Source organism: Protopterus annectens, chromosome 17.part0 (genome assembly GCF_019279795.1).
Source record: "Protopterus annectens isolate FY-2018-M chromosome 17.part0, PAN1.0, whole genome shotgun sequence".
Taxonomy (NCBI): domain Eukaryota; kingdom Metazoa; phylum Chordata; order Ceratodontiformes; family Protopteridae; genus Protopterus; species Protopterus annectens.
The window spans coordinates 76,086,754-76,101,321 of record NC_056751.1 but is presented as its reverse complement, the minus strand read 5'-3'; the positions used below and the strand labels follow the sequence as shown (position 1 = coordinate 76,101,321).

Here is a 14,568-nt window from a genome sequence, read left to right as displayed (position 1 = left end):
CATTATGTTTTGCCTTACAGTAAAAAAGTACTTTATGCAACTGTTAGTGCACTATAAAATATTTTATTTTGGATTCTAAAGGTTCCCAGACATGAAAATGTTGAATTCTGTGCAAAGAGTGAATGCAAAACTCTGCAGTATAATACAAAAGCAGCTTTTTTTGAGAGAGGCAACCCCCCACTCCCAACTCTCATGTCCTACATCCAGGCAGCAAAGTGCCATGCACTTCCTTTACTAGTATAATAAATGTTAAGGTTGCCACAACTCAGGAAGGCGCCTTTTCTTTGTAATGTCCTCCTTCAAACATAGTGCATGTCTGCATTCAGTGAAGGTTTGACAACACTTCCCTCAGGAGAACAAACTACCACTGGTTCTAATTAGAACAATAGAACAATGCATACAACAGTAACTGTGCAGCTAGTGATACATCAATTAGTGCGTGGTTACAGGATGACTTTTTTCTGCAAATATACTGTAGAAAGTTCTTTTCTTCCTTGCAGTGGCCATGCTCTGCTTGTCTCCTCAGAACTGTCATGGATTTTCAACCATTGCCAAAGAAAGTACAGTTGTATACGTAAATGTATTTAGCAGTAGATATTCAAGTGATCACTGCTGCAGTAGCCTCAGCTTTATGGGGTTAGATCCTGCACAGTATATAACAGCCAGCCAGCTTCCAAAGCTTCAGGGCATGTTCCACATGTGCAAACTGTCAGATAACTGGAGCTGAACTGACTAAAAATTAAAGACAAGCTTTGGAAGCTGGCCGACTGTTACATCCTTAGTGTTCAAGTGGACCACACTGTGCGGAATGTTCCACATTTGACATTAAAGTGAAGCAGATTTCTGCTGTTCTGCTTCCAACAGTAGCGGCTCTGCTTTCCAGTCTCAGATTGGCTCCCAGATCACAATTATAACCAATCAAAAAATAAAACAAGAAAGAGGACCAATCAGAGAACAACTTTCAGAGCTTAAAGGAGAACCACACCCACAGTCTCAAAAAAACATTACTTCATCATGGTTTGGTGTTTCCTACATTTTAACACCACTCTGGGACTACTTACAGTATTTTTAACATTTTATACATAATTTCTGAGTCTGACCATATGGGATCTGGCATCTTGAATTAATTCTTATTGTTTAGTCTGCCTCCAGGTATCCCACAATGCTGTGCTTGTCTGTAAATAATTACATAATGCAGGGCTCTTACTAAAGCTCCTGTCACTGCATTGATTTTTACATGCATACACTGCTGTCTTTCAGTCAGTTTTAAGTAACATTTCATGCTGTTCAGTGACTACTTAAAACACAAACAATGCAAATGCCACAGAACAGACTTTCAAAGTGCTTTTTACTGCTGCTTCTTTTTAGAATGGCTAAATTGCAGTCTTTTGTGATGCCTGAATTGTATACTTTGACTCATCTCTTATCCCCCTTCACACCTAACTTCCCTAGCTGTCAAAGTGCTAAAGGTAATTTGAGCTGTTACCTGTAGACTCCTGTACTGTTTCCTTGTTCTAGCTTTTACTTTCTGTAAGGGTAGGGGAAGGGCCAGAGAGCTGTGACATCACAGCACGGGTGGGTTTTTAGGAAGGTTGTGGTGATGTCAGTTAGGGGAGGGAATTGGCCAGAAAACTACCAGTATTCACTGGCCTTGATGACATCAATAAATTGGAGACTGCAGCAAGATTTTCCAGGGAGGGATAAAAGTATTTGAAAGAGAAACTACAAAAGTACAGTAAGTTACTGTTCTAGTACAGACAAACAGACAATTTAAAACAGTATTGTTATTTATTCATAGCAGAGAGAATAAATAAGGAGAAAAAAGACAGAAGTTGAGCATTTAATAACAGAATCCCGTTGTTGTCCTTTAAGTAGCCAATCAGAATGCCTGGTAGAAGTTTGTGGCTTCAAGGAAGCCAATTACAATACTCTGAAACATGAACAGGAAGCAAAAATGGCCTTCTGTCACTTTTCTTTTCCATTCATTAAACACTGCCGTGATTAACTGCATTTAAAGACTGGAAAAAAAAAATGACGAAAGCATATAACTGCAATAGCAGTTACAAGGATGTGTGTGTGTGTGTGTGTGTGTGTGTGTGTGTGTGTATGTGAACGCGCATGTGTGTAAGAGAGAGTGTGAGAGGCAGAGCATGTGTGTGTCCACTACAAACAACAGCATGACTGCCTACCAGCAAATTAACAAGGATCACTACAGCTAGATGATGCAGTACAACTTAGTTACGAGGTAGAGACCGCCATTCTTCCTGCAGCACAGTTGAGGTCACTCCGCCTGAGAAGAAAAGACACAAGATGAAAAGTAAGGTAGTTCTAAATCAGAAATAAGGCAAGTGGGAGGACTCAGACTGATGAAGATAAAAGTACATTTAAAAATTGTAGAGTTTCAGTCCAAGAGAATGCAGCAAACTGTTCCGTGAATGACACAGAATACGCTCTAGAAAGGCAATTTAGACAATAATCAAAACAATGCCTGATTATTTTACAAATTACTAAACAAAGTTTTTTAAAGATAACAAAATATTAAAAGGAAATGGGTTTCACACACTTGCACAACATATACAGGAAAGTGAGCATTACTACTTGGAAAATGTTCTGCAGTGGATTTACAATAAGAATGTATAAAAAATGGATACAGCAGTCCCAGTTCACATTTTAAAAGAAAACATATACACAAACATTTTGTGAAAAATAATATCTGAATGTGTTAGCAAATATTTTATTAAACTGCATGGATTTAACATACTTACATACATACATACTTATCCACACCCCCACCAGGGGCAGCAATATCCTAGACATGGTCATTACCAACATGGGCAACATGAGGTCAATTCCTCATTGGTCAGATCCAACCACAAGCAAATCACCCTAGACATCCACATCCCACCCCCACTAGGGAAACCATCGTAAAAAATTTCTCCAAAGCCAACTTCACGCTTCTTAAGACAGAAGTGGCAAACTTCACGACACCCATGCTGATGGACAATAGAGATACAACTGCTGAATCCTATACAATTGCACTTTATAAGCACTTACACGAGTGCATGGATTGTGCAATCCCTAACAGAACCAAGATGAAATCCTCCAAAAAAAAGGAAGCCAATCTGGTGGTCTCCTGCTATAAACAAACTCTACAACAGAAGAAAGAAACTGTTGCCAAAAAGAGTAAAATCCCATTACTGGAGGAACTCTGTGGTCAGCCTCAGTAAGAAACTGAGATACCTCATAAAATCATCCAAAGCTAGTTACAAAAACAAAATCGCCACCGATTCTAAAGACAACCACAAAGCATTCTATAGCTATGTCAAGAATCTCAATGGCACCACTCAGAGCTGCTCTGAGTTACAGCACAATGGCACTAAATATACAGAACAAACTGGTATTGCCAACATCCTGGCAGACAGGTTCAGTGCTAACTTTACCCGTCTCTCATCCCCTAAAGGGCCCATCTCTATACTGGAAGAATGCAAAGTTCCTGTAATCACGGCTGCACATGTAAAAAAAACACACTCTCCAAAGCCAAGAACACAGCATCCATGGGACCTGGCAACATCCCAGGCTACGTTCTACATGAACCACAGAACAAACTGGCACCCCACCTAAGTACCATGTTCAATCATAGCCTCACCTCAGGCTTTGTGCCCACTGAATGGCACACAGCAACGGTTATCCCACTCCACAAAGGGGGAGCCACCACAGACCCCGGGAACTACCACCCCCATTAGCCTGACGAGTCTGGTCTGCAAGGCTATGGAACGTATCCTCATAGAACTTATAAACAGTGACATTGGTACTCTCCAAACTCTGGACCCTACCCAGTTTGGGGTTGTAAAAGGCAGATCATGTCTCATAAACCTGATAGACTTCTTTGAAGTGGTCACCAAAGCCGTAGATGAGGGTAAGGTGGTCCATACAGCTTATCCAGATCTCGCCAAGGCTTTCGACACCATCCCCCACTCTGGAATTATAGACAATCAAATACCTATGTCACAAGATGGGTTGCCAACTGGCTCACTGACAAAACCCACACTGTGAAAGTAGCAGACTCTAAATCCAGCTTCAGACCAGTGACAAGTGGAGTACCACAGGGTTCAGTCCTAGGTCCTCTCCTGTTTGGTATCTACTTCTCTGAAGTACAGGCTAACACAGAAGGTCTTTGGCTAACAAAGTTCGCAGATGACTGCAAACTAGGAGCCATAATCAAAACTCCTAACGATGTGGACATCCTATAAAAGGGCCTCACTGAAACAGATGCATGGTGTCAAAGCCATGGCCTCAAGCTCAATGCCAAAAAGTGCATTGCCATCCCTTTTGGTAAAAACTCTGTACCCATGAACTACCACATAGGCGGTAGTCTACTTAACACCGAAAGTGTGATAAGAGACCTTGGGACACAGGTGGACAGTAGTCTCTCCTTTGATAATCACATTGCCACAGTAGTCAGAAATCCTTCTACGTGGCACACCTCATCACAAAAGGTTTCGCATCCAGGAAAAAAAGAGGTCATTGTTCCCCTCTACTCATCATTCATTAGACCCATTATAGAGTACAATGCCCCTTTTGGTACGTACCTCACAAGATATCTACAACAACTGGAAAGGCCACAGAAATACCTCACAAAGAGGATTACCAGCCTCAAACAGATGCCCTACGCAGACCGTCTCAAAAAACTCCAGCTTTACTCTGTCGCATATCGCCTACGCAGAGGCGATCTCTGCCTAACATACAAAGCTATGTCAAACCCAGAGCTGTTGGACATGCTCCATGTAAAGAAATCCCAACCCCTCCGAGCTACATGCTCTAGGGACCTAAACCTTGTCACCACAATAAACAGAACATGCTGGAGGGATAGTTTCCTGTCCCAGAGACTTCCCATACTCTGGAACAAACTACCTATCTATATCAAACAAAGCTCCTCATTAGCACTCTTCAAGAAAAATCTTGATGATTGGATGGGAGATAAGGAATTCATCCCGGGGATCACGTCGGTGGCTCTGCTTGACAGGGGCACAGGAAAATTATTTTCTTGGTTGGCAAAAGCCAGGGTACCATTTGGCTAGGCTTATATAGGTCCTATGGCCAATAGCCTAGTACCTACCTATGAACCTATGCATAAATTTACAATACAGTATACCTGGTATTTGCAAACTTCCCACTTCTGCTTCAGACTGTACTATTTTTTCGTGTGTGTGTGTGTGTGTGTGTGTGTGTGTGTGTGTGTGTGTGTGTGTATGTGTGTGTGTGTGTGTGTGTGTGTGTGTGTGTGTGTGTGTGTGTGTGTGTGTGTGTGTGTAAGTGGCTGACAACCTTTTAGCTCAAGAATCACGGATGAAGGCAACAGAATAACTGGGAACAAAGCTTCCACATCAGACAGATTTTAAATATTGTTATATACTTTGAAATTTGATAGAATAAAGAGATTTTTCATTGGTATGCATTTTATGAAGTCTGAAACTTAAAATGTATGTGATTGTTTAGGGACTGCAGTCCTCTATAAGTGAAGAAAGTGTGAAGACCAGATGGCAATATGAGAAAAAATCAGGGATATTCAGCAAAGTGAAAGACAGCTGTGAATATTCTATGTTTATGTGTGGGGTGGCGGTAATGGGAAATGTAAAGCTTTGGAATGTATGTGTCTGACAGCAGTGACTTCACTGTTGCTACAACATATGTATTTCTTCCTTCAGTTAATCAGAATGAAATATCTGAGGAGTGCTCAGTCAATAAAGTGGCACTAATTGCTGGATAAGTTTCAGTGAGTGCTTGTGCAGCAAGTTGCCTGTGTGTCTGCACCTTTGCATCTTTGTGTGACTCGCTGTGCCCAGCAATTAATTTCACTTTACTGACTGAATACTCCTCAGATGTTTTGAAATGAAGAAATACATAAATCATCCCAAAAGTAAAGTTCCAGTTGTGTGTGTGTTTTTGTGAGTGTGTCTGAGTTCTTCCATACGTATGAGCCACTGTCTTTCTGCTTCTACATCTGTGTATGTATATAAGTGTCTGTATGCAGAGAGAGGGGTTAGGGTATGCTTTTTGCGCAGCACGAAAATAGTGTTCCACATTTTGACTGTTTGTCACACACTGGTATGGTCTGTGTTCCACAAGGCCTCTTAGAAGGTTGAGACCTACGGTTATATCCTTAGCAGAAAATACCTCATATAGCTAAGGCTACTGCAGCAGTAATCAACATGGTGAACATCAACAGCATAAATTATAAATAGATTTTGTGTTTGGCCAAGATAATGGCACTTAACCGATAAAAAACTCTGCATGATAAATATTTGAAGATAATAAAAAAAAATCATTAATATTAAACATTAAAAAGTCCAAAGTGGATGGATCAGTTATAAGTTTTTGATGACAGTTTCTATGTTACTGCTATGAACAGCCAGAAGAGTGTGATGTCATGGTCATTGCGAGATTTATGTATTAATGTATCACGGCTTTCTGAATCAGAATGCAACAGATATGTGAGCAACACTTAAGCCTTATAAAACATGCATTGAGTAAATTAACAAAATGTGATTTAATCTGCAGTATGTTTTCTAGTGGCATGGAAATATATGTGTAATTCACACACTTTTTGCAATGAAATGCATAGAAAGGTATATGGAAACTGTAACTGAAGTCCGTAATTTTCTTCATCTAGGAAACAGGAATTATACAGAGCATGTCAAAATATAACTGATCTACCCTGTAATTACAGGATTTGGGACTATTCCCAGGCCCAGGAAGCTAAAGGTCATAAAAAGTAATTAGAAGATTCTGTTAAAGAGACAGTTTAACATGAGTAGTAAACAGACTCCGTATGTAAAGGTAAACTCTGCTCAACTGTATCTGTTGTCTGTATAAAAAGATACAAGATACAGATGACTGAACAGGCTACAGTGAGATGACTGAACAGGTTACAGTGAATTAGAACAGTTAAAAAGGAGTGCTATCTGCAGCATATGACTTGTGAGCTTTCGGCAGTTGTGTCTCTTTCTGAACTTCATTTTGAAAGTTTGGGTATTATAATTAGGGTAATCTTTTTAGGTAAAAATAGCCAGAAAAAAAGAATAGCTGGAGATAGATTACAAAAAAGAAAATCTATTTGTTCAAAAGGATTATTCTCTATTTCATTGAGCAGTTCCAAAGCTCTCTGTATATTTAACTGTTAACTGTACTGACTAGCTCATTCTTTTCTAAGTAAAGTATTATTTATTCATGTTTAAAAAACTTGGGGCTGGTCATTTGTTTATCTATTTCTTATTTGTTAAGAAGGTATTTATGGCTAATGGTGATAAGCTGCTGGCATCAACGTTCATTGGCTAGACTGTGCTGCACACTATCAAGTGTTCTTATAGATATGTGGCTTATTAACAAGGAGGCCCCCAATCTGCATAACACTGAAGGGTGGCAGCTAATTAATGCCATTAGTCAGGGTGGAAGACTGTACTGTTAGAGAATATTACTAGCCTTCTCTGTTCATTAGCGAGTGTGTGTGTGTTCGTGTATGAGTGAATGTATGATTCAATTTAAAGTACAGTTACTGTGTGCAAATGAATACTAAAAAGCACCGAAACTCAGATGTAGAGGTTGGAAAGAGGCCTGGAGAACTAGACCAAAGACTGCTCGGTAGAGTGAACAGTGTGAAGCTTATTTGTGGATGTAGATAGTGTAAACCCATACTAAGGTCAACAGTGCATGTTTCCTGCATGATCCTTTGGCTAGACTCCAATCAGGAAATTGCCCTGTAATTCACATTTATGTGCCTTTTTGTGTACTTTATGCTACTTGGCATCATTGGAGAGACTCGAGGGAACCATCATCTTGGTTGCCAATCAGGTTTAAGTTTATAAGACCTTTTAGATTAAAAGATTTAAGTGGTGGCAGTAGAGTGGAACACAGCACTGTGCCTCTTGACCATTGCCCAGCCTTCACAAAGGTTGGCAGTGGTGTGGTTCTAATCCTCATCGGTTTGCTATTATCAGATTACCATTTTCTGCTATCAGAGCCTCACTGCATTTGCCAATATGTTCTATAAAATGGATGCTGTCATATCTGGTACCTGCAATATAGGTACTAACTTGGAAACCTATTAAAAGACTTAGCAATGCTGCTCTTAGCTACATGGAAAAGTAAACATGAGACACTCATGTTAGTTAATTTTGATACAAACTCCATAAACATGTATGTTTTCTCTCTCTGTACACACATCTAAAGCCTTTCTACATATAGTCTGCATTTTGCCTAGCTCCAACTTCCCTGATCTTCTCCAGTCTTGCTATAGGAAATAATAGAAGGGTGCTTATTACACAGATGCACATATTCCCAAGCTGTGATAAGCAAGTTTCCTGCTGCTATTCCACTGTTATTTCCTATTTTCTATATGTGATAGAAGTACTGATGTGCAAAAACACTGAGAATGAACCATGCATGATTTGGCACAAGTCTGTGTGATTTCTCCTTCTCCTGCATCCTCTTTCTTTGAGCGGACTTGCTTACTGCTGGACTTCCCCACAGGCAAGTTCATGCCATTTCTTCTGATGAAAGAGATTTATGATTAGGATGCTCTGCCTTTCCCCACTCAGCTTAATCTTTTTGTTGTCCATTTTTCTGGAATTTTGCTCATCAGCACTAATGAACTAGGATGACTTCCCACAAAAAAAAAAATAATAATAAAAACATAAATAATGGTTATAAAAATTGAAAAAAAATGTACAGATTTTGCAGGTCAGTTTTATCTAAAAATGAAAAAAAAAAACTCTTTATAAAAATAAATTCACATGGAAGAGAAGTACCTGACTGACTTGAAAGATTTTCTTTCTTTTTCTGTTTTTTCTGCTTTCTTTTTATTTTCTTTGCTGCAACTGTGTTTTCCCAGTGTTTCTTCTTTCTTAACACATTCTTCTGCATGTTATAAAAAAGACATTGCAGGAAACAGTGAAAAATAGTGGTTGTGGTTAAGGATAAAGTTACTTTCATATAAGCAGTACTAAACTGATGAAAAATGCAGTGCAACAGATATTATCTTACATTTAACAATAGAAGAATAAAAACGTCCGGTACTGATTATAAAATGAGACAGACTATTGATTTTCAAATACTGTAAACTATGCTGAGCAATTTGGAAAATACAATTCCTGCTGTAAAACTTATGATTACTGCAAGGTAGTAAGTGATACTGCTGCTGCTTTACATACTGTTTCATATCTGTTCTTACCACAGAATAGCAATATTTTCCCTTATGGCAATTCTACACCAGTCTCACCTCTCTCATGCTTCTTAAACGACACTTCAGAAATACCAATAAATGACAGCAAAATTTCTTAAACATACGTAATGCCGGCTTGAATGTTATTGCCTATGTAATTTTTTTTCCCATCCACTGCAGTGGTCATGAACTATGTCCTTGTACCATTCAATACCTTCAGCTGACATACCACTATCAAACCAGGTCCACTAGTTGGTGGAGGAGTCTACTGATAAAAATATCTGAGCAGTTTGCCAGTAGCCAAAAAGGTAAATAGAACATCAAGGTACTACATAATCCTTGGTGATCATGGAGGACCTTTTATGTGTATGCACATACGCCCCCTCCCCCCAGTTTTGGCAATTATGCCAACATTTTCTGTTCAGTCTCACCTACTTCAAATTGTCTCTTATAACATCCAGACACATATATGACTCTAGATCACTAATGCTAAAATCAGAGCTTTAGTCCTCTGAGCCATGCACCCAATATTTCTGGATATGCAATTTAACATGCTCTTTTGATACCTTATTATTCTGCTTCAAAGTTGCTTCCCACAGCATACACACATCATATTCACTCAGTCTGCTAGCTTTCTTAGATGAAAAAACACTACCAACAGCCATATTCTTTCATAAAAGTAATTTCTCTTTACAACTTGCTGGCCTGGAGACAAAATGTATTAAAGTATAAGAAACATTACCTATTGTGTTAACTTAGGTCCTCCTTTTTAATGTGCCAATTCTAGAAGCGAAGTAACCACACTTTTGGGAGACTTCCGGTATAGCACTGCTAAAGTAACTGCAATCTTTCATTCCCAAGGCCTGGACAAAAGTGTGCTGCTGATTTCTTTTTTTATTAGGGGGGGTCCAAGAATCATAGTAAGTTGTAGAGAAATTAAGAAGTCAAGCATGAAGAAACTAGCTGCCAAATGCCTACTCAGATGATTCAGGCAGGCAAACCTAAACGGATTATTTTGTTTAAGAAAGTGCCACTGTAGAAACAGTTTCCTTAAGTGTTGATCAGCCTTCAAGGAGCTAGTAAAATTTAACACCAGACCTCAACAGTTTGCTTTAGCTACACTGAAGAAGCTCCAAGTGTATGAAGCAACTATTCTGAAGCACTCAATTCTATTTAAGCATTAACAGCTGAGAGTGCAAAGTCCAAGTCTCGACTGTCAGCTACAGAAGCCGAACTAGAATTGTTGGGGGGAGAAGGTCACGAAACAGGAGGACAGGACAAGATGGGCAAAATATTTTGTTCTGCAGGATTCCAGAGAAAGAAGAAAGAAACAGTTGTATAAATTATTTTAAAACTGAACTTGCTAAATGGAATGGTCCCATGAAGTGGGAGTCAAAATTAAGCAGCCACATAAAAATTTTTCGGTGGGTAAATATATCACCGATAAGCAACTCCAGCTGCAGACTGTCAGGCTAGTGATTTCTGACCTGAAAGAAAAATCATTTTACATGACTATGTCAATGGAGCAAGGACAGCAACTGAGAGTGGGTGACGCCTCTGAGTATATGTTGTGAATGGCCAGTCCGCTGTGATAAGAAGGAAAAGAGGGCAGTTGCCCAGGCTATCAAACTGCAAAATGAAAGGACTGATTTTTAAGCTATGTTTAGCACAGTTTATTTAGCAGGTGGAAAAAAACATGTTTTAATTGGGAAAAAGGTTTCAAGATGTACAGTGCTATCAGCAGGGCTGCTGCTCTTTCTTCCTAGCTGGAAATACAAGAGGAAGAACTACCACCCTTCCATGTAAGGAAACTGTGTGCATAGCACTTCACCCTGTTTAGAAGGATGATGGCTCTCAGAGGAAGGGCAGCAGTTTTTGTGGGCATCCAGACTAGGAAAAACAATTTTTTTTTGTGTTGAGATGAGGAGTTCTGGAGTAGTAAGCCCTTGTAATTCTTTTGTCATGTATAAGAAAACAACTTTTTCCAGGTTAACCAATATATTTGGTTTCCTAGAGTTAGTGCATCTACTTGAACTTTATTTTTTCGCTGACTACTTTCTACTGAAGATGAAGTGAAACCCTCCCTTCCTTGGCTATGCCAATTAGTCATTTTGCAATGGCCAGTTTCTGGCTGAACTGACCAATAAGTTGCAAATGGTTGGGTCTTTATTCATTGTTTGGATTAGTTTTAGTAAACAGGATTCTGAACAGGATCTAATTTTGCTTACAAGAAAGTGAGCTGTAAGTCTAGGAAGTGATATACAAGCATATCTCTCAACTTACAGGTTTTTGCAGAATATCCAGATTTCTGCCTCATATTTTCGGTGTGTTCCCCTAATATCTGTCCCTTTCTGGCAAATAGCTGAGGATTGGAGTCATGAAATAATGACAAACATTTGAGTTTAAGACTACACATCCTTTGGAAAATTCACGTTAATGCAAAACCTATTCTATCAACTTTCTAAATTTGTAAGATCAATATTTAAAATTTGTCCCTATTTGTCCCCTCATCATTCTAGGCTTTGTCCAGATTTCTTGCTCTAAGAGGTTGAGAGGTATGCATACAAGTGATAAACAATGATCTTTTTGTATGTTTTCCTATACATGTTGTTACAGCCAACTTCAATGTGTGAGAGAAGAAACGTCAGTTATCTGACACGTTAACAGAAACTTCCTTTTCCTAGAAAGATTTACCAGATACAAGTTTTTCATTATATTATTCTGCAGCATTATCAGTATATGCTGAAGTAAAAACAAGAACTGAACACTGAAAAGACTAGTCATAGAAAATAATTGTATAACTGACATAGGGAACAGACAAAGGAGTTATTTATGTATTAACGTTTCATTTGGTTTTGGGACCTGCTCTCAACTCTGAAATATTTTTCAATAAGAGCTAATCAGTAACTTCTTTTTCCCTTGGATGTTTCTGTACCATTTCTTTGTGATGCTAAACATTGGATTAGTCTGTAGTCACATTAAGGCAGCTGATCGCCAATTTATTTTTCACTCTATGACTTAGTATTTAAAATTTTCACCTCAGTATTGTTCAACTAGTTTTCCAGCAAAGGCAACTATGGACACATTTAATAGATACTATGTTTAAAAGACATGGAAATAGCTTTATCAGTATGGGTCTTTTTACTAACGCTGTTTAATTTGTATTGTGTCTTACTGGGGTTTAAAGTGTGGACCCTCTACTGGAATTTGTAATGGTTTACTTCGCAGGGAGTCAAATCTGGGAGTTTTGTTTACTTACAGGGTGGAAGGTGAATGAAACAGAAATTGTTTCATGCTTTATTTTACATACATCATTAGGAATGTTTTTTTTTCATGGCAGACTGCATGAAAGATTAATTCTAGAATAGGCATTTAAATTATAATATTTAAAAGATATGCAAAGAGAAAACTGCAGTAATATTAGGTCATTTTATTAATCTATTTTGTCTTTATTTAATGGATATAAACAAATTCTTTTGACATGCTTACCTTCCAGTGCCTGTCCCTCACAGCATGGCATTGATACACTGGACATCACAGGAATTGGTATTATGGGAAATGGAGAGTGGTACTGAAACTGGAACTATAGTTCTCTCCTTGGAGGCCAAACTGCTCTACTTATACAAATGTTTGTTTTTCAGACTCTATGGTTCGTGAGTTTTTGAATTATATTTCTTGTTAAATGTGATATATATATGTGTGTGTATGTGTATATATATATATATATATATATATATATATATATATATATATATATACATATACACACATACACACACATACCTCCCCAATATTCAATAGTCCCATTTATATGTTTATGAAAGAAAATTTCGTATCTATATAGCCTAATTACCATTATTGGGTGGAGTAAGAAAGAATTGCTGGAAGACTTATTTTTAAAATCTTGACTGAACTTCTAGGATCAGAATGATGTTATATGCATTTGGGTTAGGTTATCTGTATTAACAAAGTTTGGTACTTTCTGTTTTGTACCAATTAATATTCTTTGATGCCAGAGAGGAGACTGAGATTTTAATTTTATCCAGAATATATTGTTTGGTTCTTGGAATGTGAATGGATTAACAAACCCATTAAAAAGCGACAGTGGCATGACTCGCATCCAAATATGGAATCCCTCACTGGCCACTTTACTGGAGACGTGTTAATGTATAAACACTGAAAGTTAGTGAAATCTGGTATCATTGTGGCTACTTTGCTACGTATGTTGGGTTAAGGCCTAGAGGAGTAACTCTAGTGATTTCCAGATCTTACCCTGTCCAAGTGGAAGAAGAGTTGTAGGATCTAGAAATGAAAACTACTTGCACTATGGTATTCTTAGGGAAGAAAAATGTTACTCCAACTTCCCATCTGTATCTCACCAAAAATTGATCAACAGTCACTAAAGTGCTTTATGAATTAGACTACTGTTTTTCTTCAAAGTATAAGTACAGTTGTATAAGTTCCACTTGGCCATAACAGCAGATGTTCAACTTCCTTACTGTTGTAGAAGTCTTTAGGCTATACAGGTTGTATTTTGCCAAAGATACAACTGGGCAGTTTCCAAACACTCTGGCTCCCTCCCACACCTTCATCCTGACTGCTGATTGGGAAGCCTTGTGCAGCGTACTCATCCTAAACCTCGAAATATTTAACAACAAATAATTTTATATCCAAACAAGTAACTATATACAGTACAAAGAAACGGGGACTGGATGGTGGGTGCAGCTATTGCAGCAGTGAGGAATTCGAACACCTACCTTTACAGGTAAGTGCAACTTGCACTACTGTACTATGTTCATTATCCCCACTGCTGCAATAGCTTTTAGGCTATATGGGAAGGATATAGATACAGGTGCCCCTGGAGAATGATCCTAGCAAAGCCTGTCCTACATCTAAAAAAGAATCCAATTTGTAATGCCCTGTAAAAGTATGTACAGATAACCATGTAACTGCCTCTGGAATACTTTTAGAGTCTACCCCTTTTAAATAATGCATTGAAGAAGACAAGCCTCTAGTACAATGAGCCTGGAACTGGTTTACCATGGTGAGAATAACAAAAGACAATAGCCGAGGACAACCATCTGGAAATAGAGTACTTTGATATGGGTTGTCCTTTCTTTGTCCCAACATAAGAAATAAACAGCTGATAAACTTTTTTTAAAGAACTACTTCTATCATTCTGCTTATGTACATCCACAGTATGTAGAATCCTTTCCCCTGGTTCTGGGGAATCAGATATAACACTGGGAGACCAATGGCGTAATACAAAGTGAACTCCAACACAACCTTGGTCATGTATGAGGGATTTGTTCTTAAAGAGACCCTAGCTGTATGGAAGAATGGATAGGGTT

General features: G+C 38.4%; 1 protein-coding gene across 1 annotated transcript in view; it reads right to left on the bottom strand.

The window, feature by feature from the left end:
- TRMT10B (tRNA methyltransferase 10B) overlaps positions 1-14,568 on the bottom strand; it is a 627,227-nt gene that overhangs the window by 445,681 nt on the left and 166,978 nt on the right. Inside the window, exon 3 of the mRNA XM_044059498.1 lies at positions 8,805-8,913. Within this exon, the coding sequence (XP_043915433.1) occupies positions 8,805-8,913 (109 nt within the window). The remainder of the gene's footprint in view (positions 1-8,804; positions 8,914-14,568) is intronic.